Source organism: Fukomys damarensis, unplaced genomic scaffold (assembly GCF_012274545.1).
Source record: "Fukomys damarensis isolate Sample0158 unplaced genomic scaffold, DMR_v1.0_HiC HiC_scaffold_5, whole genome shotgun sequence".
Lineage (NCBI taxonomy): Eukaryota > Metazoa > Chordata > Mammalia > Rodentia > Bathyergidae > Fukomys > Fukomys damarensis.
In genome coordinates this window covers 72,761,575-72,787,460 of record NW_022900917.1, presented here as the reverse complement: position 1 = coordinate 72,787,460, position 25,886 = coordinate 72,761,575, and the positions used below count along the sequence as shown (strand labels likewise).

Here is a 25,886-nt window from a genome sequence, read left to right as displayed (position 1 = left end):
AAAAAAAAAAAAAAAAAAAACACAAGACAGGCCTGGGTCTACACACTGAGAAATAATCCCAGCACTCTGGGAGGGTGAGGCAAGAGGATCAAGTCCAAGCCCAGTCAGGCAACTCAGCAAGACCCTGTCTCAGTATAAAAAGGGCTGGGAATATAGCTCAGTGCAAAGGCCCTGAGTTCAGTCCCCATTATGGGGGGTGGGGGACAAAAAGCTTTTGCCACACAATCCTAGGTCCTCCTCTGCTGTTACATGTAGCATCTTAATCCATTCCTGAAGCCAAATGAATCCACTTTTCTACCCTGCAGGAGTGAATCTGGTCAGTATGAAAAGGAAATGTGCCTGTGATTTAGCGTTGGCTCTCATGTGGAGCCTGCCAGGACTAATCTCAGACACTGCACTGTGGGGCCAGACCTTCTCCCAGGTGACATTTATCACACGACATCTGTAGATGTCACTAGTTTTCTTTTCAGGGGCTTGCCCCCCTAGACTGTGAACAAGGTTTGCTCATTTCCAACACTAACCAATAGTTAGTGCCTGGGGTGTGGAAGATGCTCAGTAAATTCTTACTGACCAGATGGGTGGATGGTTTGTGTCCCGAGTCAAATGAAGGAAGATGGATATTCAGAAATCTCAAAGGCAAATAGAAGGAAATTCGAGTAGCAAAGATCTTACTGTAGTGTGTGTTGTTTATGTTACAGCTGGCCAAGAATGTAGGAAACAATAGTTTTAATGAAATTATGGAAGCAAATTTACCCAGCCCCTCACCCAAGCCCACCCCTTCCAGTGATATGTGAGTATTTCTAATATATTTAATTCTTTGCAGTTCTGTAACTCTTTTTCTATCTCCCAAAAGCTTTCCTTAGTAGTTATAATATTTGTTCCAGTTATAAGGGAAAAGCAAAGCAAAGTATTGTGAATGTATGTCTGGAATGTGCAGATGGTTGTCACCATCACAGTCCCTAGAGGGAGCAGCTGGGTACCTGCCCTTGGAGCACAGGTTATCTCTCTGCACAGTGTCGTGTTGTGATAGAGAGACATACAAAGATAAGAAAATAACGGAAGAGGCTCTTGTGGCTGACAAAAATGCAAGTGCTTGCCAACCCCCTGGCAAGTCTGCGAGGAAACATATTCACTGTTTCCAGCAGGACTATAGACTGGTACATGGTAAAAACTAATCAGCTTTGTTTACCAAAACCATAAACCTTCCTACCCTCTGGCTCAGCTACCCCAGTCCTAAGAATGTAACCAGATTCTGTAAGTGGAAAAGATCTGTGACAAAGCAAATGTCTGCTTACGCATCTGAGTAAATTCTGTGTGGTACAGCCACGTAATGGAGCACTGCGCAGATGTATAAAAGGCGAAGCTTCCTGTCTCATTCAAAATGATCTCTGGGGTTACTGTTTCAAAAAATGGCAAAGTAGGGTGAAGAGCACTGTACAGAATGAACTGGCTTTGGGGAAGGGAGGGTTGCTGGGGAGTAGGGAAAAGTACCCATTCCCCTCATAATCCAGACTCAATGAATTTTCACTACTCACCACCTAGACTCAGAAACCAAACAGACTCAAATAGTGGAGAGTGCATTAATATATTTCTCTCTTTTTTGGACTTGTATTTACTTAAATCACACAGGAAATTTAACAAAAATGTGTCCTCTGGGCCGGAGGAATAGGCATGGGGTTTCCAAATAAGTTCTGTTCAATAATCACTTTTAGTTTTGAGCTGTATAAATCTGTCAATTTATTCCAAAGCTTTTTAACTGAATTTACAATCAAAGTTTTAGGGGAGTTCTGGGTAGACACCACCCGGGACTTCCAGGAGCTTAGGTAAGGCACAGAAAGGGCGGCCTCCCACACTTCTTCCTCCTCCACCCTGCTTCCCCCTGGGGGGGGCGGGATGTAGCCCAGTGGTAGAGCAGTTATTTAGTTCTGCGCTCTAGGGCAGGAGACCCAAGGACTTTTCCAGGTGCACCCTTAACCCGTGCACCGCTCTTTGTCCCTTACTTTTGTTCTTGCATCTTTGCAAAATAGTAAATAAGGCAGGTATGATTACCAGTATTTCACAGATGAGAAAACTGAGGCACAGCAAAAGATTAATTTATCCAGGGTCACCTAGATAGCAACACTTAAATCCATTCAATTCTCTCCCTCCCCCCACTTTTTTTTCTGTACTGGATATTGAACCTTCACACTGAGCTACATTCTCAGCCCTTTTTATTTTATGTTTTGATACAGGATCTCACACCTAAGTTGCCCAGGCTAGACTTGAACTTGTGTCTTGCTGTAGCCTCCCAGAGTGCTGTGATTACAGGTGTGCACTACCACACCCAGCAAACCACTCACTTCTTAAGTCTGATGTTTCACATAGAGCGGGGAGACCTAGAAGCCAAGTATAGGCCATGCTTTCAGCTGTCTGGAAGCCCTCTAACACATCAGGGTTACAGAGCTCCTAAAAGTACTTTGACCTGAATGTAAAAGGCCCCCATGAATGTAAGATCTCGGTTACTTAGCTGAATCAGCAAGTCAGCTCACTGGGCTGAGAAAAAGAGCTCAACACTCAGGACTGCCAGTGCAGAACAGAAGAGGCCTTGGCACAGTTTTAAAGTGTCACCTCGCTGTAGAACGTAGGGGACAACAGTAGTCACTACGAGGGCAAAGCCTTTTTTTTTTTTTCATTTAAAAGTTTTATTATCATGAAAGGCACATTGCTATGAATCTCACTTTTAATATGCCCCCTCAAAGTCTATTTCTGAGCAAGAAATTTTATGTCCCTTGTATTAGATCCCGCTGGGGAGAAAGGAAGCATCTATTAGGTGCTGTATATTCTTTAATTCAGAATGCACCACTGAGCTCGTTACTGGTTTACAGGAACACTTGACTTCTGTGTGTTGGTATTGTATCCTGCTGCACTCCTGAACTTGATTATTCTAGGAGTCTCTGAAATTTTTGGGTCTACTGTATAGAGAATCATGTCATCTTCAAATAACGGTAATTTAACTTCTTCCTTTCCTGTATATCTCCCTTTTCTTTCTTTCTTTTGCCTGATTGCTCTAGCTAATGTTTCAAGGACTGTGTTAAACAGTAGTCACGAAAATGGACATCCTTGTCTTGTTCCTGATTTTAGAAGGAAAACTTTCAGCTTTTCCACCATTTTAATGTGATGTTGGCTGTCATTTTGTTGTAAAAGGCTTTTCTCAGATTGAGATAAGGCACTTCCAGACCTCTTTTCTTCAGGGTTTTTATTATGAATGGCTGTTGGATTTTGTCAGAGGCTTTTTCTCCATCAGTTGGGATGATCGAGTGATTTTTGTCCTTGTTTCTGTTTATGTGATGTAGTACATTTATTGATTTGTGTCTGTTGAACCATCCCTACATCTGTGGTATGAATTTGATCGTGATGTGGGATTTTTTTTTTGATGATTTGTTACATTGTTTTCCAGTGTCTTATCAAAGATTTTTGCCTCTATGTACATTAAGGAGATTGGCCTGTAATTCTCTGATTTGTTTGGGTCCTTTCCTAGTTTTGGAATCAGGATAATGCTAGCTTCCAGGAATGACTTTGGGAATAGTATTTATCACAATGGAAAGAAGGAGGGGAAGGAGGGGATGAAAAAGAATTGAAATGTGTTATGTATGTAACAGCTCCCTGTAAAGAATATGAATAGTACATACTACAAACATGTACTAGTAAAGAATACAAATTCAAAAAAAAACAGTATACCACTGGATTCTCCCCATTATCACGTGAATAAAACTGAAGCTCATAATGATGACGTATTTTGCCCAGGGTCAGACAGCTGGGGCGCTGTAAGAGTAGGATTTGATCCCAAACTCCTCCGTGTCCTTTCTTTTTGTGAATCAGCTCATGTACCAGGGAAGTTCAGGGGGTAGAAGCGACCTGGGATGTCATTGTCACCTGAACCCAGTTTTGGCCCCTGTCCTTGTCTGTCCTTTGCTCAGAGTTGACTTCTGGCTCAGTCTTCTCCGGGAGGTGGCAGGAGAAACTTTCGGGCTGCTTAGGTTAGGGTCTCACCCTGTGACTGGGAGGCAAACTCCGTGCCCCTGGAGCTGAAGTGCAGAGGGAGATGACCCGTGCCCTTCTCAGACATGCACACTGTCCAGAGTCTGCTCCCCGGCCTGAGACCTCGAGGAGGGTGGGCAGCTCGGCACTGGCCCATGGGAGTCACTTCAGTGACACCTTTCCAAGCCTCAGTTTCCTCACCTGTAAAGTAAGGGACAGTACCAGAAGTCCAGAGTCCTTTCACAAAGCTCTGAAAACTTGTGATCAATCTTTCAGGATTTAAGTTTTTTTAATTATAGATATATATAGAGAGAGATCTAAGTTTGAAGCATTAATAGAATTCTCATGCTGTTGGCTTAGGTCGAAGTGGAAAAGAATCTGTACTTGTGTCCACTGGTTTTGTAACTGTGTATTACCTGAGTGTTGTCGTACATACATATCAATTCCTCCCTTCATCTCTTTTGGAATAATTTGATCTAAAACCTGATTTGTTTGCAAGAAGCTTATCTCAATCAAAATAACTTCTTTGTCAGAAAAATTTAAACTTTTTTCAACTCTTAGAAAGTAAAAATTCATTTTGTTTTGTTCTGTTTTAGGACTGCACGAAAAGAGTATATCACTGCCAAGTATGTAGACCATAGATTCTCAAGGAAGACCTGTTCCTCTGCCTCAGCGAAGTTGACTGAATTGCTTGAGGCCATCAAATCCAGGGATTTACTTGCATTAATTCAAGTCTATGCAGAAGGGGTAGAGCTTATGGAACCACTGCTGGAATCCGGACAGGTGAGGCCTCACTAAAGCCATAGGAGTCAAAGTAGGAAATTAGTTGAAATGATCACTTATGCTATCCTGATACGATATAATGAGATGCATTCACATTGATTGGGTGAGCTTGTCTAAACAAAAGTTGACAAAGGGGGAGTTCTTAATACCTAGAGATCTGATAGAAGTACAGCTGCTGGAGGCAAGCAGGCACATGGTTGCCCTGTTTAGACCTATCCTCCTTCCCTTCTCAGGAGCTTGGGGAGACCGCCCTTCATCTTGCTGTCCGAACTTCAGACCAGACATCTCTCCATTTGGTTGACTTCCTCATACAAAACTGGTATGATTGTTTTCTCTATTGAATTAACTGAACGTGACTTAGAAGTTAGCAAAAGGCAGTGCTGTCATTAGCCTAGATCAAGTCTCAGCAAGCCGCTCCTGTAGTATTCCAGGTAATCATATTAAGCTTTTGCAGGCCATGAAATCTCTGGCGCATCTGTTCACTTCCATTGTTGTGGTGTGAAAGCAGCCACAGGCAATCTGTGAATGAATGAACATGACTGTGTTCCAATAAAATCTCATTCACAAAAAAAAGTGGGCTGGGTATGGCCCACGAGCTGCAGTTTTCTGGCACCTGACCTCACTAATTCTGAAATCAAAACAATTCAAATTAGGAACTTACTGATGGGATTGTAGTACTGCACATAGAAGGTGTGTGCTTGCTAGATTCACCATTGGATTACGCTGTGAGCAACAGACTATGAGAAGGAGCTGGAGCTATCCAAAGGAGAGTGGTGAACTAGGGAGGGGAGCGAGTGCACATACGAAGAATGGTGCCTGGACACGAGCTAGATTGTCTGAGGGTGCAGGCCTTGTCCTTAGGGTAATCCAGAGCACTGTGTTTGAATCCCCTCCATCACCCTGTCTTGATTTGCCCCTCTGTGCCTTAGTTTTTTTATCTGTAAAATAGATGCTATTAATAGTACCTTGTCAGGTGGGTGTGAAGATTAAGATTAAATGAGTGAGCTACTGCATGTGAAAGCTGACAGTCAGTCCTGTGCTAGGCTCCTAATCAGTGCTGGCCATTGCCGTCAATATGTTGCTTATAAATTTAGGTGTAATGTTAGAAACGTCATAATTTCCACTGTTTCTAATAAGGCCTCAAATCTGAGTCAGTTGGTTAGAGGCCTGGCATGGTGGCCTGGTGCCTGTTTACCCCACTTACTTAGGAGGCTAGGGCAGGAGAACCACAAATTCAAAGCTAGACCCTATCTCAAGAAAGAGAATGGAGTGGGGAGGGAGAAACTGATTACAGCAGTCCCTCCTTTACCTGTGGTTTCACTTTCTAAGGTGTCAGTTACCTGTGGTCAGCCGTAGTGTGAAAATACTAAATGGAAAATTCCAGAAATAATTTATAACTTTTAAATAACTTTCATCACATTGTCCTGTTACAAATACTGTTACTCCCTTATAGTGCCTGATTTATAAAATAAACTTTATCCATAGATATAGGAAAAAACAGTATATGTACAATCTAGGGCAATTCATAGTTTCAGACATCTGCACAAAGTTTTAGAACATACATCCTGCAAATAAGGGAGGAACTGCTATTTATAGTTTTAAGTTGTTCAGTTTTTTTCTGATTATGTTGTTGTTTCTTAGCGGGAACCTGGATAAGCAGACTTCCATGGGAAACACGGTTCTGCACTACTGTAGTATGTATGGCAAACCCGAGTGTCTGAAGCTTCTGCTCAGGAGCAAGCCCACCGTGGACATTGGTGAGAGCATTGCTGATGTCTCCAAAAACCACCTCAGAACATCTGTTCACTCACAGTTGCATGTTACATTTGGTTGTTGTTCTTTGCCTTTGCAAGATCTAGCCTATATTAATACTAGAAATTATTTCCCCCCTATATTAGTAAACCAAGCTGGAGAAACTGCCTTGGACATAGCAAAGAGGCTAAAAGCTACCCAGTGTGAAGATCTGGTAAGCAAAAATGGAAGGGGAGGGCTGTGGATGTAGCTCAGTGGCACCACACCTGCTTGGCAAGCACAAGGTCCTGCGTTCAATCCCAGGTACCAAAAAAAAAGAAGGAAGGGGAGATTTATTAGGTATCATTTGCCTTAAAAATGTCATTTTGAGAAGCTGGAATTTGAAATAAAAGCAGCAGATTCCTGTTTTTAAACATTACCTACAGAAATGCACACAGCACTAAGCTATCTGTGAAGAAGTGGTGAAACCCTAAGCCTGCCATCTGCACACCTTTTAAGTGTGGTTAAGACACAAGAGCTGAAGGCACTCGAGAGCTGTTGATACGAGATTGTGGAATGAGGCCATGGTTTTGATTTGCCAGACAATCGTTAGGCTTTCTCTGCAGCTAACAGTAAAGAATTGAGAACCTACTTCCAAAAACTTGGCAGATGGTTTTCAAGATGTTAATGCCTTTCTCCTAATTGTTCTCCATTCTTTCATTTCTCATTCACCATTTTTTACTGCATTAGTTCCTGCTTAATAATCTGGGCCTTTGGATTGGCATGCTTCTCTTAACCCTGGTGTTGCTAACACAGTACCACACTGTGGTTGGGTTATAAAAGAAGGAGGTTTATTTTGGCTCACCTCTCTGGTCCAGGGCCTCCTGTCTGGAACAGGACATCGTACCATGAGAGACAGGAGCACGTGTGTGTCCCACCCCCTTTCCCACTGCCCCACAGCCACCAGGGTGCAGTCACGGAGGCCCCACTCCATGGCCATGTCTGACCCTTGCTCCTTCCCAAAGCCTCACTGCGAAACACCATAATCAGATTAAGTTCCCACTGCTTAACCCTTCAGGATGCCTGACAGCAGGCATCAAACTTTAACTGGAGTTTCAGAGGGAACAAACCACAGTCAAACCGTGCCACATGGGAGAGGAAGAAATAGGAGAGGAAAAGTTACACTCCCTCAGGTGTCTGCTAAGTGCCAGACTCCAGGCCTGGTAGATGTATTTCTTCTGTTCTTAAATGAATCCTTTTAGACCCAGGCACAGTGGTCTATGCCTATAATCCCAGCACCAAGAGGCTGGAGCAGGAGGGTCAAAAGTTGGAGGCCAGCCTATAATGATACACAGGGAGTTCAAGACAAGCCCGGACTAAATAGCAAGATCCTATCTCAAAAACACAAGAATCCTTCGAGCCAGGTTATCCAGGCCTACATTTTATAAGTAAGAAAAGGACTAGGACAATGATGGCAAACCTATAGCACGTGTGCCACAGGGCGCTATTTGTGTCATTGAGAGCTCTAAAAGGTTTACCATCACTGGCCTAGGACCTCAAAGCTCTACCTCTGAAACTTGACAGATTCCTGAATTTGTTCTCCCGCCAGGAATTTGCAGTTCTTAGACTCTCTTGTTTTGCTTGGGCGGGGGGGTGTTGGTTGGTTTTTGAAACAGTCTCCACTGCGTAGTTCAGGCTGGCCTTGAACTCTCAGTGGTCCTCTTGCCTCAACCTCTCAAATGCTGGGATTACAGGTGTGCTCCACCATGCCCAGCCTAAGACGCATTTTAATATTGAGAAAGCTGTTAATTTTAAGGAAAAGTAAAGATATCAGAATAAGAAAGGCTCCACCTACAGTTCTTTGCTGTCCCTTGAACCTGTCACATGGCAGTCCATCTTGTTTTATCAGAGTTGTGTGCACAGTGCAGCTGCTGCTAATTCATTTGAAACCAGGAAAAAAGTGGTGTTTGCTCAGTGTTTGTATAATATTGGGGTGTTTGGCACTTTGCTTAAAATGCTATGCTCTTGCTGTTATGTCTAGCTTTTCCAGGCTAAATCTGGCAAGTTCAACCCACACGTCCATGTTGAATATGAGTGGAACCTTCGACAGGAGGAGATGGATGAAAGTGATGATGATCTGGATGACAAAGTAAGTAAAGGATGCCCTGAGTTCCCCTGCCCTTGCCCTGCCGGGTTTCTCTGTGTTGTATGGATGAGAGCCATTTTTTGTGAGGTGGATCAATTTCCATCTTAGGACCTGATATACCAGGAACCTTTCCTGATGCTTGAGTACCGGTCCCTATTACACACCTCTTAATGGCTGTATTTGTCAAGATTCTGCAGAGAAACAGAGCAAATAGGTAGAAGGAGAGAGAAAGATTGAGTGTAAGGACTGGCCCACTCCCCTGAGCCCACACAGCACGGAGGTGGAAGGTGGTCTGGGAGCAGAGTGCTCTGCACTTCCTCTTGAGCCCTCCTATTTGGTGGATGGGGCCCCTCACGTGGAGTGTGATGCAGAACCTGCCATTTCAGTTGTTAGTCACATCTTAAAAGATATTTTAGACTGGGGATCTGGCTCGGTAGTAGACCCCTTGCCTGACATGCACAAACCCCAACACTACCCGCCCCACCCCACCACCAGGAAAACTGGTGCTGCATCTACCTTGGCATCTTGACCAAACACTGGAGTTCTACACCTAGCTATGCAGAGATGTAAATTATCTTTCAGCCTGGCCAACCAAGAAACCCTAAAAATAGTTAAATAGGGACAAGGCTGTGTGAAGCACTTCTGTTATCTCGGTTCATGTTTACCAAAAGTGAATAAAGGGGTATTGCTCTTGTCTCCATTTTACCTGAGAGAAAACTTAAAGAACAGAGCAACTTGTGTGAAGTCTCATAGCTATTAAAGACAGTCTCCTGGATTAAAGCTCGTGTTCCTTGACTCTCTCAGAGGTCATTCTAACTCTGGAAGTTTATCCACGTGTTTAGTATCGGATGTATGCTGGACATACCCTTGAATGCCAGGCAGGGTACAAGGAATGGTCAAAAAGAGGTGCTGAAGCTTCTCGCCTCTTCCAGAGGAGATAAACTGTGATACAGTGTGTTAACTGGATAATGAGAGTTTGGGAGAGGAGATCCGTTGTGATCACGAGAGTTTGAGGAAATTCCTGACAAGTATTCAGAGGACCAAGCAGCTCCTGAGCCTTGGCAGGTGGTGCAGTTCAGACCGAGGAAACAACACTGGAGATTGTGCTCTGAGCTAGACGGGCACTTTCCAAGGAGGAGCTGGTGGAAGGGATCATTGTACCCGGGGAAGCAGTGTGAGTGAGGCAAGCAGTCGTGGTAGTGTGCAGATGGCTGAACGGTGTACCAGTGCCCTGATGGCTGGGGGAAGCAGCAGGGAGCCCTGCAGAGTCAGGCAGGCCACATCAGAAGGGCTTTGTGAGCCAGGCCCGGCCTTTTGTCACTTACTCAAGCAAGCAGTCAGAAGCCAACAGAGATTTATTAAAAGAGCAAGCTTTTCAGCTAGCTCTGGCCATGGAGTCAGGGCTACCCCAGAAGCTAGTGCAGCAGTGAGAACAGTGAACACTGCCCAGCAATGGGTTTGAGGGCTATTTCTGAGGTGTCCGTGCAGTGCCTGGGGTTCCAGTTGGCTTGAGGTTTCTTGCTTGGACAGTTGAGTGGATGTTAACGCTGTCACCATATGAGGAGCCCCAGACACTGCGCAGGCAGCGGCAGGTGCTTGGGAATCTAAAGGGCCAGGTGGGAATTACAGACCTGTGAGTCATCAGCATGTACCCGGCCCCTCAAAGCCATGGTATGAATGAGCGTCCTTTCCAAGAGGATGTAAATTGAGAAGTGATGAAGACTGAGGTCTTCAGCGTTGAAGTTCTGCTTCCTACTCTATCCTTTATGTTGCACATTGCAGATAGATGGGAATGCTGTTGAGACATTGGTGCAGGTGTCCTGCACAGGAAGGTGTTTGTCAAGGAAAGGTTAAATCTGACCATAACCTTACCCTGAGTTTGTCGGGTCCTCGGGGGTCCCTCACCAGTACTGACTAGCTGATTGCCGATGTGGGTGTGGAAGTGGCAGTGTGATGCCATTGATGAGAAGTGCTCGCGATGGTGAACCTCAGACAGCGCAGGGAGCTGCAGGGAATGAGCTGACCAGCTAAGCTAGTTGGCCGAGGTCCTTCATGCACCTTAGGGCTAGTCCTCAGTTACCACCTCACGCTCTGTTATTTCATCTGCCAGCCAAGCCCAGTCAAGAAAGAGCGCTCACCCAGACCACAGAGCTTCTGCCACTCCTCCAGCATCTCCCCGCAGGACAAGCTGGCACTGCCGGGATTCAGCACTCCACGGGACAAGCAGCGGCTCTCCTACGGAGCCTTCACCAGCCAAATGTTCGTTTCCACTAGCACGGACTCACCCACGTCACCCACTGCTGAGGCTCCCCCTCTGCCTCCGAGGAATGCTGGGAAAGGTATGGCTTTAGAAGGGCTTCACAGCTCCATCCTTGGAGTGGGTAGCCTGGCCAGCATTGGCTAAGAGCTGAAGGTACGCTTGAGTGGCAGTGTGTGGAGTGGATTGTCAAGCACAGCATGAAATAGGCACCTTGCCGTTTCCCAGTACTGGCAGCAAGACAGGCAGTGTTGGTGGGGCTCTGCCTTCAGCACCTCATGTTAGCCTCACAACAATCTGTGTGCTTTTCCTCCCCTTTTGCAGAAGAGGGAACTGGCTCAGAGCTATAGAATAACTTACCATGGTCACACAGCTGGCGAGTGATAGAAAAGCAACACTGTCTAAGGTCTGCATCCCCTGGTTGTACATGGGGAGGAATTTCAGTTCCTTGAAATGTACTTTTCTCTGCACGAAGTACCTCTGTGTCGAAGGCAGTGGTGTTAGTAATGGTAGTTAGCAATGTTGGAACACTTGGCTCAGGTGTGGCCAGAAGCCAAGCGCTTTTCATCCCATAATCTCAGACGAGACAGAGACTGGCATCGTGTAGCTGAGGGACTGTGGCTCAGAGATGCCCGGGGACTGGCGTGAGTCCTCACTGCCCTTCTGGCCCATTTCCTGCACTCTTCATGGAGATATGTTTCTCTAAGCTGCTGCCTGGGGAGGAGAATCACCTGGAGGAATGTGATGCTCCATGTTTTCATATAGAGTGGACCCCCAAGTTACCACCGGCCTGACATACATACAGACAACTTGGGTTACAATTAGAATTTTAATTTTAACTTAAAACCAAAGCCTTGAGTTATGACCTGAATGCCAGCTGCTTATGCTTCCAGTTGGTCTCAGATACAGATTTAACCCTTAAAGAGCTCTGGAAGGAACATGACAACATCCTTCCCTGTGTGAGGTTAATAGAAAAATGCTGGGTCAGTGACTCTCTAAGGACACTGAGGTCAGCCTGTGTACAGGAGAGAGACTTTGAAGGCAGTTGACCAGCTTGAGTTACAACCAGCCCTTGAGAACAAATTGAGTTCATACATCAAGAGTCCACTGTACCTCCAGCAGGGGCCTACCACCCCATTCTGCAGCAGCGGGGCCTCATCCTGTGTGCTCTTTGGACAGAGTCAGGGTGTTGGTACCTGAACAGAGACGAGATAAGGCACAGCAGTGCCAGCAGCGTCCGGAGTCAGCCCAGCCAGGGGCTTGGTTGGGAGGTCCCTAAGCTGCAACTTCCAGTGTGGTCTTTGCCAGTAAATCAAAATGTGGGGTTCTCCTGCGTGCTCAGCCCTCGCTAGCACAGGTCTCGAGGGCTCTGGGTGTACAATGCCATGCCTATTTGAATCACACTGGTGCTATTTTCTGGGGAATGTGAGCTTTATTCAAAGCAGTGTTTTTTCAGGGCTTATTCTTCATTGAAATCATGTTATAAATGGGACCTGTGTTCTTAAAGAGACCCCAAATGGCCTCATGCATCATAAAATAATGGAAGAAAGTAAAACTACGGCTGTAGCCTGAGCAGTTCTCATCAGAGATAACCAGGGGCCTTAATCAGAATAACACATGTAAGCCAAAGGCTTGCCCTGCCGCTGTCTCACCATTACATACACTGTATTAGAACATACTTTTTAAAATCATTAACACATCAAACCGCAGGTCTATAATGCTGAGTGCTGCTGTTTCCCCCAGAAATCATATTCTCCATCAGAGTAGCCATGTGATAAAAGCAGAGACGCCTTTGTGTGTCTCAACCAGGACCTGTGAAAAGGCTCCAGGCCAAATAAAATGTTGGGAGCAGTGGCTTGCAAAGGTTTTGTGTCTCCTTAACTGTGGTTACTGACACGATACAGTGCCTTTCCAGACAAGGTACCGTGCTGTGTCTACTCAGAGTGCTTCCAGGTCACCAAGGACCTGCAGCACGGGCTGCAGGAGAAACTGACATCAGTCCTGCAGGTGGCACACCACACACACACACACACACACACACACACACACACACACACACACACACACACACACACACTTCCTTCCGCTCACTTCTGTAATTTTATCTTGGGAGGACACAGAAACCCATAAGATACACTTTGGGGCTCGGTGCCAAGCGTGTCTCTGCTGCCTTGAATAAATTCTATCTAGCTCTTTACCAAAGGCGCAGAAGACAAAGACTAAATTTATTTAGTGATTCAGCTGCTGAAACAAGAGCTCAGCAGCTTGGCCATAGCAACTGTGGTCAACTAAGGATAGACTGTTTGTCCTTCCCCTTACAAAGAAAGCCCGTGATTGAAAATAGAAGCCCTCCCATCTGCACCAAGTGTGCTCCTCCTGGCTGATCGTGGCCTGACCAGACTCATACTCAGGTTTTGCCTGCCTGCTGGTGAGACGTGAGGTGTGCAACCTTCTTACGATTGCCATTTAGGGACACGGCTACCTTTGGAGAACTGGTAACACTTTGAAAGGAGCCCCTGGAAGACACTTAGAGGGCAGCAAATGCTCGTGCAAAGATACTTTTGTGGCCCCCACATCTTTTCCCCTTTATTCTGCAGACAGAACCATTTCTCCACACTGGTGTCTTCATCAGAAGTCATCTCCACAGCTGTGAATCTAGGGGTCTGAAAGATGATGGAGTTGGTGAGTCAGAAACAGATACTCACGACAAAGTCCCCATGAATAAGAGGAGTACAGAGTGGAGCGGTAGAAATAATTCTTTTGAACCCAGTTTAGGGATATTTTCAAGATGCTTCATCAAAATTCAGGAAATTTTAGCCCCTTTGTGGTTAGCAGAGCTTCAGTCTCAAAACAGCACAATTCAGAATTCCGTAGTCATGTCCTCGGCCTCATAGGAACCCTGCTGCCTGCCCTCTTCGGGGTGAGGCCTAGAGAGAGTAAATGAAATAAGTGTACATTTAAAGACTAGAAGTGCTCCAGGCTTGCCAAGATTTATTTGTCTTTAGTTTTGTTTAGTTTTGTTTTGTTTTTTGGTACCAGGAATCAAACTCAGGACCTCGAGCTTGCCAGGCAGGCGCTGTGCCACAGGGCTACCACCCCAGCCCTGTCTTTCATTGTTAAGCTAAAATAATGTCATATAACTTGGGGTTCTTTTTTTTTAACACTGATACAATGCTGAAAGATTAACGCAATCTATATCCCATTATGCAGGTGAAGAAACAGCCCTGGAAGGGTTAAGGAATTCACTCACTTCAAGTCATGTGGTGCTAGAATAGTATAGAAAATTAGAACGGGCCTTATGGCTGTCAACCAGCTCTCCTGCTTCCTTCTCTACTGTGTTAAAGAAGTTGTCTGTTTTTCTCTTGCCTTGTGTGGTTGTCATGAGAATCCAGTGAGACTGTGTGTGGAGAAAGCACTGTGTAAAATGTAAACCTCTGTGCTGTCTAGGGGACTTCAGTGACTCATAGAAGAGTATGAGTGGACACAGTATACCATACTGCAGTGCCCACCCCACAGAACAGGCACTTACAGACACATATTGCCTGTATCGTTTGATTTGTTTGACTTAACTGTGCTTTTAAATAATTTAAAACTTTGGAACTGTGGCTCTGTCATTGTCTAACTTCCTACTTTTTGTGTAGCAGTGACAGAAACTTGAACCTGACTCAAGGAGATTGAATGAGAAGTGTGGGAAACATTGAGCTCAGCACCTGGCACCTCGTGCTCCACAGGGACGCCGGTGGGTGTCGGTGCCTCTGCAGCTCCTCATCTTGTAAGACGGGGCTCCCTTGAGGCAGTGCCATCACCGATCTGTTAAACTAAGAGGTGCTCCAAATAGTGAGGCCTGGCGCTGGCAGACACCTTACCCAAAGGACTTGTTGGGTAAACAAATAATATATCTGATTCAGGAGGGCTAACGTACCTTGAAGGACTAACTTTCCAAGCATTCAGGACTTAGCGGACGAGCTCATTGCACCTCTTGACGTGAGTGCCCTAGCATTGCCTGTGTGGAGCCTTTTGCTCAGTGTGTAAATGTTTGTGAGCACAGCCCCGCATTTCCTGCGCACCTGCTGTGGTGCAGACTCTGTGCCCAGGCAGGCTCCAGCCACAGTGTGATTAAACCACAGAGCCTCAGAAGCAGCACAGTGCTTGGCACAGAGAGCCCCAGCACATGCTGTCGATAGAGGCTCAGTGCCATGGAGAGACAGCCAGGTGAGACTTCTCCCTGTTAGTCCGAGAACAGTGTCCTAGTGTCGGAGACAGCTCGTCTCTATCAGGCCAGACACCTGCTACTTGAGCAGTCATGAACTCTTGAGACGCCCTCAAACTTCTCTTCGTCCAAGAAGCTGCCTTTCCCTTGCCCACAAAGGAGACTGGTATTCCTTTTCCCATAAGGGCCAGTTCTGCCCCTGTGCATGTCCTGTCCTAACACTTAGCTATCAGTGGTTCAGGGTCCGCAGCTGAGAATAAGCACCGGTATCTGTCTTCCTTGTAGGTCCCAGTTTAGGAAACGTGGAATGCAGTTTGTGGCATAGTAAGCACAGAGCGAGCCTTCATGAGCTGTCAGTTTGCCAACAAATATCCTGGGAATGAACATCCCAGGAGTGGGGATGGAGAGAAGGGGGCGGGCGCTGTGTGGAGAGGAAACAGTGAAGTGGCCCCTTGGCTGAACAGCAGTGCAAGGAGAGGTGCAGCTCAGCTCTGCCCGGAGGCCCAGGGCTCTTGCTTCCCTCCAGGCCGTTGGACAGCACTGCTGCAGGGCGGGCTGTGGAGGAGCTGTGTCTGCAGCAGCCAGTGGTGCTGCCGGTATCAGCGCTGGTTGAGGATGCGTAAACAACAGAAAGAATCCGCGAGAGCAGGTCCTAAAATAGGTGGTTAGAGCAAGGAGGGAGCACGCATGAAACCAAACCAGATGTCCTGGGGGTGTGAGAGTTGGCTTGCCGAGAATCTCTGTGTGAAATGTTTGCCGCGGTTGTGCCTAAACACAGCTGTGTAAGCATTTCATACAGCACTTCCCCAGCCTCCCCCTGGGCCTGTCGCAGTAGCTCAGAGGACAGAGATGACTGGAAAGGAGACACAGTCTCAGCTCGTTGCAGTGACCTATTTATTGTTAGAGAAGAGCACTACTGGATGATTCGGGCACATTTTCCTATCAGCAATTACCTGTGATTGATACATTGGTGACGTTACAGTTTCCAGGTGGTTTTTAACCTCAGGCAAAGACAGCAGTTTGCTTTGAGTCCATAGCTTACCATGGACTATTATTGTCCATGTGTTTGGGGATTTTGGGTTTGTTTCAGTCTTTGTCAGTTTCTCCCAATCCTTTTTAAAACATTTCGTAAGACTCAGCCGATATTGGCTGAGAGCACTGTCTGTGATATTTGCCCTCTCTGACCGGTGGAGAGGGAAAAAGGAGAGATCCTGTACTTCTTGAGTTGAGGAAAGTATGAGTAACTGTTCAAGATCCAGCCCTGAACCCTGAGTCCAGCACTTTTCCATCATCCGTGTCACAGACAAAGATTGAAGGAGAGGTGAACAGCACATGCTTTTCCTTGTTTGTGAGTTGAGCCGACAGAGCAGCGTCCTGTGCAGCAGCACCTGCCCTGCTGGATCCTGGCCAGTCTTCTGCTGACGTAGCCACCGTACCTATCTGTGCCTGTTTTCACCTGAGCATGGACGTAGCAGCTCCTGCCTCCTCCACAGAGTCTTTTTCAGCATAAATGTGTAGTGCTGTGTCTTCATCCACTTTTAAAATAGTTAACATAGACTTCCTCCTCCTTCAAGCTCCATACTATAAAAACCATGATCATTTAGATAGGAACAAATTCAGGAGATCTGTTGCACAGTGTGGTGACTCTAGTTGATAATGTACTCGGGAAAATGGCGGCATATAGACTCCAACTGTTTTTACCACAAATAAATAAATGTGAAGTGATCCATGTTAATTAGCTCCATTTAGCCACTCCACAGAATGTACTTATACCAAACATTTTGCATACAGTAAATATATACACTACTAATTTGTCAATTTAAAACAAACATTAAAGAGAAAACCAGTAGAAAATGATAAAGTTTTCATTCATGTTGTCCATTTCCTGCATAGATAGAACTTACCCCTCTGTATGGCATGTTAGAATGTGTAAGTTAGACTTCTACAGACAAGTTTTTTTCTTAAACTGTCAGGTTACTTTTTCAAGCCATCTTGTAGGTATTGGCTTTTTCTTGGAAATTTCAAAAATGTGCTTTTCTTTGGCCTCCCAGATGGAAGACCTCTGGTTTATCATCTGTACTGAAAACCAGCTACGCAGGTCACTGGAAGTGCACCATGCTGACTGGCTCTGAGTTGTCCCCTTGGACAGAGGCACAAGGGCGTGTGAGGCACCAGCCCTGGGCAGGGTGTAGAGCACGGGTCTTTCCCCTGTGGGAGCGCACAGTCTGGGAAGGGAGAGAGGCAGAGGCTCTAAAGCAAGGTAGAAGATAGCACCTTTGCGTGTGTGGAAGCTCAGAGATGGTGCAGCTCCCCAGGGAGAGGGGAGGAATTTACAGAAGAACCCTGGGTGCGGCCACATCTGAGCCAACCACTGAGGGGTGAGGACAGAGATGCAGAGAGTTCCGTCATGTCTCTGAGCTGCCCTTCAGAGGAGAAGCAGGCTGTTGCCACTGCTGAGCAACAGGCTGTGGGTCAGCGCTGGGCTCCATCTGAAGCAGTTTCTTGCCTGCTGTGTCTGGTCAAGCTCCTAGACTCTGCAAGGCTGGATTCTGCCTGGTTTGCCGGTCCTGGAAGACTCCTGGGTGTGATCACTCCTGGAGCCACATATATGCACAGCTCTTCTCAGAGACGATGCCATCAGTATTTTAGCTTTGCAGTGTTTGTTCAGGACAGGAGTCCCATTGATTTTTCAGGTGCACTGCGCCAGAAGGTCTGTAGATGGCGATAAAGATGAACCTGCTAGAGAATCTCACCATTGTCTGTTATCTATTATGTATTTCTTTCCAAGAGGAAAGTTACACTTCCTGATACGGAACATTTTCTGTTTTCCTCATGTGCCAAGCATAGGAAATGCTGCCCCAGCTTTAAGGAGCCAGTAGCATTGACGGATGGGGTGAAAGTCTCCCCAGACCCAAATACTTGCTTTGGCCCCGCTGTGTCCCTTATGTCTGTGAGACCTGTTCCTGCCAGCCCCTCCGGAGAAAAAGTACTAGACCCATATTCCTCGTGGGATTGTTTATTTTTGCTAACATAAAGTAGTTTCTAAAACTGCAGTAACTGATAACGATGATTAGATGTTGATTCAGGGTAACTATGAAGTCTTTGTCATGGACCTCACCAGTGAAGCACAATAAGTCGTACAGCTGTGACCGTGGAGCCCTGATACAGACTATCATTTGATTAATATTAACAGTATTACTGATGAGACCAGACGATCTTTGCGAATCAGTGGTTTAAATAAATCTGTGTTAGCACTGACTGGTATTTGATGATAGGAAATACTGACATTTACCCAGGAAAGAGGCCAGCGGTAATTAAGCTTTTCTTTTAATACACAGAGTATAAAAAGCTCTTTTGGAGCCTTTCTGGATCACCAGGTATCTACTATCCTGTGTTAAACATTTGGTGTGGCAGTGTTCTTAGCTTTTACTTTTGTTTGTTTCCTTTTTGTTTTTCTAAATGTTTGCAGAAGCAGTTGTTTGTGGGTATGGTTAAACCATACCCATGGTAATATTCCATGAGAGGGTATTTGTTCAAGTGCCCATCACGTAATTTCTCACACACACCAGCCCCTTCCATGTAATTTAGGATAAACTAAAACTAAGACATCCCCAAAATGCTTTTACAAACACACTCCATGAATTGTTATCAGGCTTCCAACATAACTGGTAGTTTATGGCTTCTAGAACTATTCAGAAGCAGAGCAAAAAAAATAGGCTTTGGGTTTCTTTTTTTTTCTAGGTAACTTCAGATCTTTTATTATGTAGGCATTTATTAAAGAAAAAACTTGAGCTTGCTGACTAAACGAAAACAATGTAGTGGAGAAGAAAAGTCCTATCACGAGAATTCTTTCCCGTTTCAACTTGTGAGCCTCAGGATTCCGCTCATGTCGTGCTGTGCTCCTCTGTTGGTTTTGCCGGTCGTGCTGTGTGCCTCCTTCCCCAGTAGATTTGTGGTGACTCCAGTGTGTCATTGGGTTAAAGTGTGTGTGATATTTTTCCATGGCACCCAGATGACAACCTAAGTCCCTTCACATTCTGTGTTGACTAGCATCCTGTTCCTTAAAAGCATACACTCTCCTTTCCTTTGTGTAATTTTCTCTTTTTTTAACAAAAAAAAAAATGTTTAAACTATTATGAGTGTCGGATTGGTGGATTTGGCCACCTCCAGCCTTTTTCTTTCACCTCCGTGTGTCAGACCACATTTGCTGTGTGGAAGTGATTGCGTACTGGCTGCTCTGTGTCTGTGAGCCCGGGATTAACCTTCCTGCCCCATTCAATTTCCTTTCCAGGTCCAACTGGCCCACCTTCAACACTCCCTCTAAGCACCCAGACCTCTAGTGGCAGCTCCACCCTATCCAAGAAGAGGCCTCCTCCCCCACCACCCGGACACAAGAGAACCCTGTCCGACCCTCCCAGCCCACTACCTCATGGGCCCCCAAACAAAGGCGCAGTTCCTTGGGGTAAGTTAACCTAAAGTCAGGGCCACAGCTGCCCAGGGTTAGGCTATGCGTGGGGCTCCGCTGGGCAGTGGACAGTTAGCACATGCAGAAAGTGTAGCAGACTGCACACGCACTGGATAAGGACTTGGATATGTAGTCGTGTGATGATGCCTGCCTCTGAAGGCTAAGAAACGTCCTCGAGAACTGCTTAGGGCCATTAGAAACTATTACAGTAGTAAACATAGTTGGTCCTCAGTATCATCATGGGAGTGATTCCAAGGTCTCCCAAGGAAACTCAAATCTGCAGTTATTCAAGTCTCATATAAAATGATGTCAGTGGCATAGTATTTGCGTATAACCTAAGTACATTACATTAAGGTGTCCAACCCACAGTCTGCTTTTTTTTTTTCCTTCTTCTTCTTTTTGGAGTAGAGAGGAAATGTCTTGGGCTGCATATAAGGTGTATAAGATAGTTAAGGTAATAACAAAACCTCCGTTTTTACTTATGACATTTTAAAAAGGTAGGCCTCAGATTGGACACACTGCATACCCAGTACAGTGTAAATGTCACTTTAAAAGTCAGTACGTGTTCTGTGCAGACGATTTTTTCCTGAATATTTTCATCCCACAATTGTGTGAATCCGTGGGTAGAGACGGCAGGTTCAGAGGGCTGACTAACAGTAGTAAGGTGTGAGCATTGCCTAAATCTCACGCAGCTCTTTGAGGGTAGGTATGGATCTCACAGAAGAGGAGACAAAAGCTGAGAAAAACAAGAATCCGAATGGTTTTCCTGTGACACAGATCAGGCCGCAGTCATTCTTCCCCTAACACCCTTTGACGATTTCCTGCTGAGCCTCCTGTGGGAAGCTCATCAGTGCTCTTGCCCTGTCCTCCGCCTCCTGGCTGCCCTGCTCCTTCCCTCCTGAGGGCCCTTCCTGGCCCAGCTGTCTGACTTGCTCTTCGAAGGGCTGACTCCCTGTCTCGCAGTCCTCATCTTGCATGTTGTCTCCCTGACTCTCCTCTCTGAGGGGCTCATTTTCGCCCCACCTGTGGAATACTTCTTGTACGTGTCTGTCTCCCCTAGATTGTACGCTCCGTGTCTTGTTCTCACCTGTTTACAGAACCTGGAATCGTGCCTGGCACATGGTGAATGTTCCGGAATCTCTTACCACTGAATAATCTTTCCAGAGGCCACTAGTGTAATCAGTTCAGTGACACTGGCTGCAAATGACCAATTCCTGTCCATGAGAAACGGAATTTTCATGATGCCTCCTAGCCTACTAGTAGTCACCGCGGGGTCCTGGCCTGTGACGGCACACAGGATCCCTGCTGAATGGACACGCTGCTCTGCATGTCTCCCCTCTTCCTGTCAGAGATTTGTTGTAGCTTTGTGTACAATTGTGTTTATCATATAGATAATAACTCATCTTAGTGCCTTGAAAGGCTCCCTCAAAGGCCTGTCTCAGGTGTAGCGACTTTCTGAGGTTTCAGGAAAAGACGTACTGTCCGCTTATGCATTGGCATGCTGTTCACTGCCTAACCCTGATGCCCTGGGGTGTGTGGGTATAAATGTCTCTGTTTAGCCACGTGTTCTTCAGCTCAGCAGCCATTTAGGGTCTCAGGGCCTTCTCAGGGTGTGCTCACAGTGCCAGGGCCAGAGGAGGACCAGCGGGATAAACAGAGCTCACGCTCTTTCTTGCCAGCTCACACGTGCTCACCAGGTGCTGTAGAAAGCAGTGTCAGAACTGCATGAGAGCACCAGCAAAGGTTTCAGAGGAGAGTACTTTTGAGATGGGTGTTAATCAGCCCCCTGGAAAAACAAGGCAGGCAAGATTGCGGCATGAAGGCAAGTGCATAAATATCAGGAATGTCCTAGGTGTTTCCAAGGCCCTCAGGAGTCCCCAGATTTGTCACAAAGAATTTCCAAAAAAAAAAAAAATTCCATTGAAAGTCACAGGTTTTTTGTTTTTTTGTTGTTGTTTTTTTGTTTTGTTTTTTGTTTTTTTGGTTTTGGTTTTGGTTTTTTTGTGTGTGGTACTGGGGATTGTCACAGGTTTTTACCAGCTGTGGTGGCACTTGGCTGTCTTCTTGGTGCTTGGGAAGCTGAGGCAGGAGGATTGCCATGACTTTGAGGCCAGCCTGAGCTACATAGTGAGTCCAAGGCCAGGCTGAACTATGTATCAAGATCACAAAAAACAGAGAAAGTCACAGGTATAAACTTTTCATATCACAAAGTAACCTCCTTTCCAAATTTTACTGAATTTTGGTTCTCTTATTTAATTGGTTTTCTTTCTGTGTTGTTCGCAGTGCCTGTATTTATTCATCTTGTGGAGATTCCAGCATTCTCTGAATACATTTTCCAGAATTCTCTTCTCTAGCTTGAAAATTGTAACTTCCTTAGATTTTTTTCTCTGATTTCACTCAGCAGCGACGCTAGCACCTGGCCTTTCTTTTTCATCTCCAGTGCTGGTGCTGTCGGGGCCTTTTTCACTAAGAAACACAGTTGTTGCTTTGTGGAAATCACTGCCTCCCGACAGTCAGCAGGGAGCATGAAAGCCTGGCATGGGTGGGCCCACTATTCAGACAGCTTGGAATGACTGAACTCAGTCTGTCCTCAGTGAAAGTGACACTTCCACATAATGTGGCTTTTGTGACCATTTACAGACCGCTCCCAGTGCTGACTGGGATTCCCCGGGCTGCTGCTTGTGTGGTTTGTGTGCATGTGTGACCCAGGTAGGTCAGAGGCTGTGTGCGGTTGGGATCCACTGTGCTTCTCACCAGCCTGGTGCACCTGTTCTGACCCTGATGCCTGTGCTTTGTCCTGCTGTCACTCTGTGGCGACCTTGAGCCCTGCCTCCTGCTGCCACTGCATTCCAGAAGCCGAGGGCAAGAGTCAGGCTGGGCGTCAGTAAGGCACAAGGAAGCCGGCCTCCCTGCAGTGTGCGGCTTCCCTGTGCGCGCACCTCCTTTGGGTTCTCTCAGTCTGCAGTCTCTGCTCAGCCTGTGGATTCGAGGCAGAGACCAGGGCCTATGGAGTTTGCTTTGGGCTGGCACGGGTCCCCTCCATCTGCCCCAGGTGCAGGACAGGACAGGAGTTACCCGGACTACATTTCTGGCCTCTCAGTCACTTAGGTCCTCATTCTAGAATGTTCTTTTTATCCGTTTGTGTTGAAGTTCCTGAAACTGCACATGCTTCTCTTGAAGGAACAGCTGATACTGTGTTCAGGGCCTACTTGATTTTCTTATAGTAGCTTCTTCATCTTACAGCCCTTAACCTTGGAAGGCTGCAGCAGGATTGAGATTTTGAGGCCAGCCAGTGAGACCTGTCTGAAAAAATGAAACAAACAGCCCGGCATGGTGGTGCACAGCTGTGATCCCAGCACTTGGGAGGCTGAGACAGGAGGATCCCCATGAGTTAGAGGTCAGCCTGAACTACGTAGTAAGTTCAAGGCCAGGCTGTACTGTAGAGCAAGACCCTGCCTCCCAAAGAGAAACAAACAAAATCTTTAACTTAATTACTTTGGCAGGGAGCCTTTTTCCTAATAAAGTCACATTTACAAGTTCACAGGGCCAGGGATTTAGCTCAGAGGTTCCACCACCTGTCTCACAAGTTCAAGGGCCCGAGTTCAATCCCCACGATCAAAAGAGAAAAAAAGTTCACAGTCTGGGACTTGATAACTTTTAGCTGGTCTTTTCCAACCTCTCATCGACCTCACATGCCAAATACATTCCCAGTATCCCAAGTCTCACCCTCCTGCCCCAGCCTGTTCTTTTTAGTTCTCAGAGAGGATGCCAGCCAGCCACACAGCCAGCACTGTCATGTCCCCTCCCCCAGGACCCGCCCGCAGTATGGCAGCGCCAGGAGGAAGTTTCCTCCCACATGCTCCTGTCTGTCTCCTGCCTCCTCAGACTGCATACCGCGCTGTGCTGACTAGTCCGGCCCCAGCCCACACTCACCTTTAAGAAGGTGGTGGCTGCATGTGAGTCTGGTCTTGTAAAGTGAATTCCACTAGACAGGAACTTTGCGTCTGCCTCATGGGAGGCCTCGCTCTCTTCCTTACAGACTCTTCCCACCTCTCTCCCCATTTTGTGCTTTTATAAGTCCTTGATGCAGATCTATGGCCAGTAGGAAAAAAGAAAATGCCCATTCAACATCATCTAAATGCTTTAGATTGAAAAGAAAAAAAAGCTACTCATGATGTTTTACGAAGTGAGCACAAGTGCTGAGCCTTTGCATGCATGAATTTGTCTCCTGCCAGATGGAAGTCCGCAGAGCAGGATCCATGCTGGTGTCAGTTCTTCAGGAGCCTGGGCTCAGAAAGGCCCAACAGCTTGCCCAGTTCTCATGGAGGTACCGGGCCCAGGATTGGTCTCAGCCTGTGGGGCCAAGGACCCGCATGCCTCGCCCTCTCCACACACTGCCTGCAGCCCCACGGGATGGCTGGCAGGGGAAGCCCACGCCTCCTCACAGCACCAGTTGCTGGGCACAGGTGGCCTGGTCTGCATCCTCATGTAGCAGGCTGTGCCTCACTGTCACCCCAGGGGGCGCCCTAGGTGCAGCTCCAGCCTCGCCCAAGTGGGGAGGGCTGCTTTAGGCTTTGTTTCTGCAAGAATTAAAATGCCCACAGTGCCCCAGATCACTTGGACCTCTAGGTACTGAAACCTGCTCCTGCGATGGCTTCGGCAGGCAGACCCAGGAGGCTGAGGCAAGCTTTGGATGAAAACATTAGCTGATAGAAAGGTTTTGAGTTTTGAAGTGACATCTCATTGAACTCCCCCCTTTCTAATGACCTACCTTAAAAAGACCAACTCATACTTAACACAATATAAGTCATATGGAAATGAGGACAAAGGAAAGAATGAAAGTAGCCAAGCAAGATGAAATCCAAGAGTGAGTTCTCTTCCCAAAATCTGTGACATAATGTCATATGCCAGGCCTGAGAGTGGGCGGTGGATATGACCCAAGGGCTTATAAGCAAAGAAGAAAATATAACAAACTGTCTAGTGCACAGTAGGTATAAGATTAATCCTGTTTGCACTTGAGATTCTTGGGATGAGTAGCTGAGAGCCCCTCTCCGCGAGGCCTCCGTCCCTCTGCACTGAGAGTAGTGAGTGGTGCGCATCAGGGAGACCCTGTGCGCCCTGCGTGAACGTTCCAGAAGGCCAGATGCTGATCCGGGTCCTCCCAGGCCCTGCCTGAGTGATCTCTGGGAATCACATTCCACACCTTAGGCCTGGGATTTAAAATTGTGTAAACGTTTGTTTGAGTGGAAAGCAGAAAGGTTTTTCACAGGTCTTCATTGAGCCTTCAGAGCCATTCTGTAGGGTAGGGACTGTTGTCAGCGGTTTTCTGATGAGCAGTTTGAAGCACAGAAATTAAGAATCTTCAGAACAGGGATTTGAGCCCATTTCTGTCTCGTGTGATTCATCCCCTCTGCTCTTTTTACAAACTCTTAGTCTGCAGCTTCTGACCCACATGCTAAGGGACCGAGAGTTTTGGCCACAGCTTCTTCAGGAGCCTGCCCAGCATGGATCACCAGCCCCTCACACTCATTCTTGTTATATCAAGGTCCTTTTCCAAACTGCGTGGAGAGAAAGATTGAAACACTTCAATGTTTTTGCTCCTCGTTTTTCAATAACATCTTACTTGCAGGATTTTTTTCTAGGCCACGCTTTTCTTCCAGGTCACAGCAGGTAGCCTCTGCCTAGCTCTGAGAAAGAAGCTCTGAGTCGACTGAGCACAGATGCCTCCCTAGCTGCTGTGAGAAGTCACCCAGTGGCAGAGAAGTTGGGGAGTGTGCCCCATTGGTCCTGTCCTGTAGCAGGGACTAGACGTCTGCTAGGAAGTGGGGCTGCAGAGATGGAGGGAGAGCCCATCTGGGCTGCTTGCTCCTGGGGTAGATGGCAGCGTTTCCTCTGCATCTCATGGAGCTGTGGAGAGGAGCTGCCATCTGTGTCATGCTTCTTGGGGATCAGCACTCTCCTCAAAGCTCCTCGTCACCACTCACACGTGGGTATAATTGTTATGCCTGTTATGCAGATGGAGGCTTAGCAGAACAAGCAGTGTCCTCCACACTTGTACCTGCAGGTCAGGGGTACAGCTGGAATTCTCAGCCAGGCTTGGCTGCCTCTGGAATCTGTACCTTTGCTATTCCCTAGAAGAAGGAGGAAATGGTCAAAGCATTCTGGGAAAGCAGCCTTGGAGATGTTCTTTGTTGTTTGGGAATTCACTTAGAGCAGTAGGGGACAGGCATCACAGGGGAAAGGAAAAACAGAACAAAGTTACAGAGGCATAAAAACC

At 46.6% G+C, this 25,886-nt stretch overlaps 1 protein-coding gene across 1 annotated transcript in view; it reads left to right on the top strand.

Moving 5' to 3' along the window:
• Asap1 (ArfGAP with SH3 domain, ankyrin repeat and PH domain 1) overlaps positions 1 to 25,886 on the top strand; it is a 301,757-nt gene that overhangs the window by 260,187 nt on the left and 15,684 nt on the right. The window contains exons 18-25 of the mRNA XM_033760856.1: positions 699 to 790; positions 4,614 to 4,800; positions 5,034 to 5,119; positions 6,442 to 6,557; positions 6,699 to 6,766; positions 8,573 to 8,680; positions 10,788 to 11,016; positions 19,436 to 19,606. Of these exons, the coding sequence (XP_033616747.1) occupies positions 699 to 790; positions 4,614 to 4,800; positions 5,034 to 5,119; positions 6,442 to 6,557; positions 6,699 to 6,766; positions 8,573 to 8,680; positions 10,788 to 11,016; positions 19,436 to 19,606 (1,057 nt within the window). The remainder of the gene's footprint in view (positions 1 to 698; positions 791 to 4,613; positions 4,801 to 5,033; positions 5,120 to 6,441; positions 6,558 to 6,698; positions 6,767 to 8,572; positions 8,681 to 10,787; positions 11,017 to 19,435; positions 19,607 to 25,886) is intronic.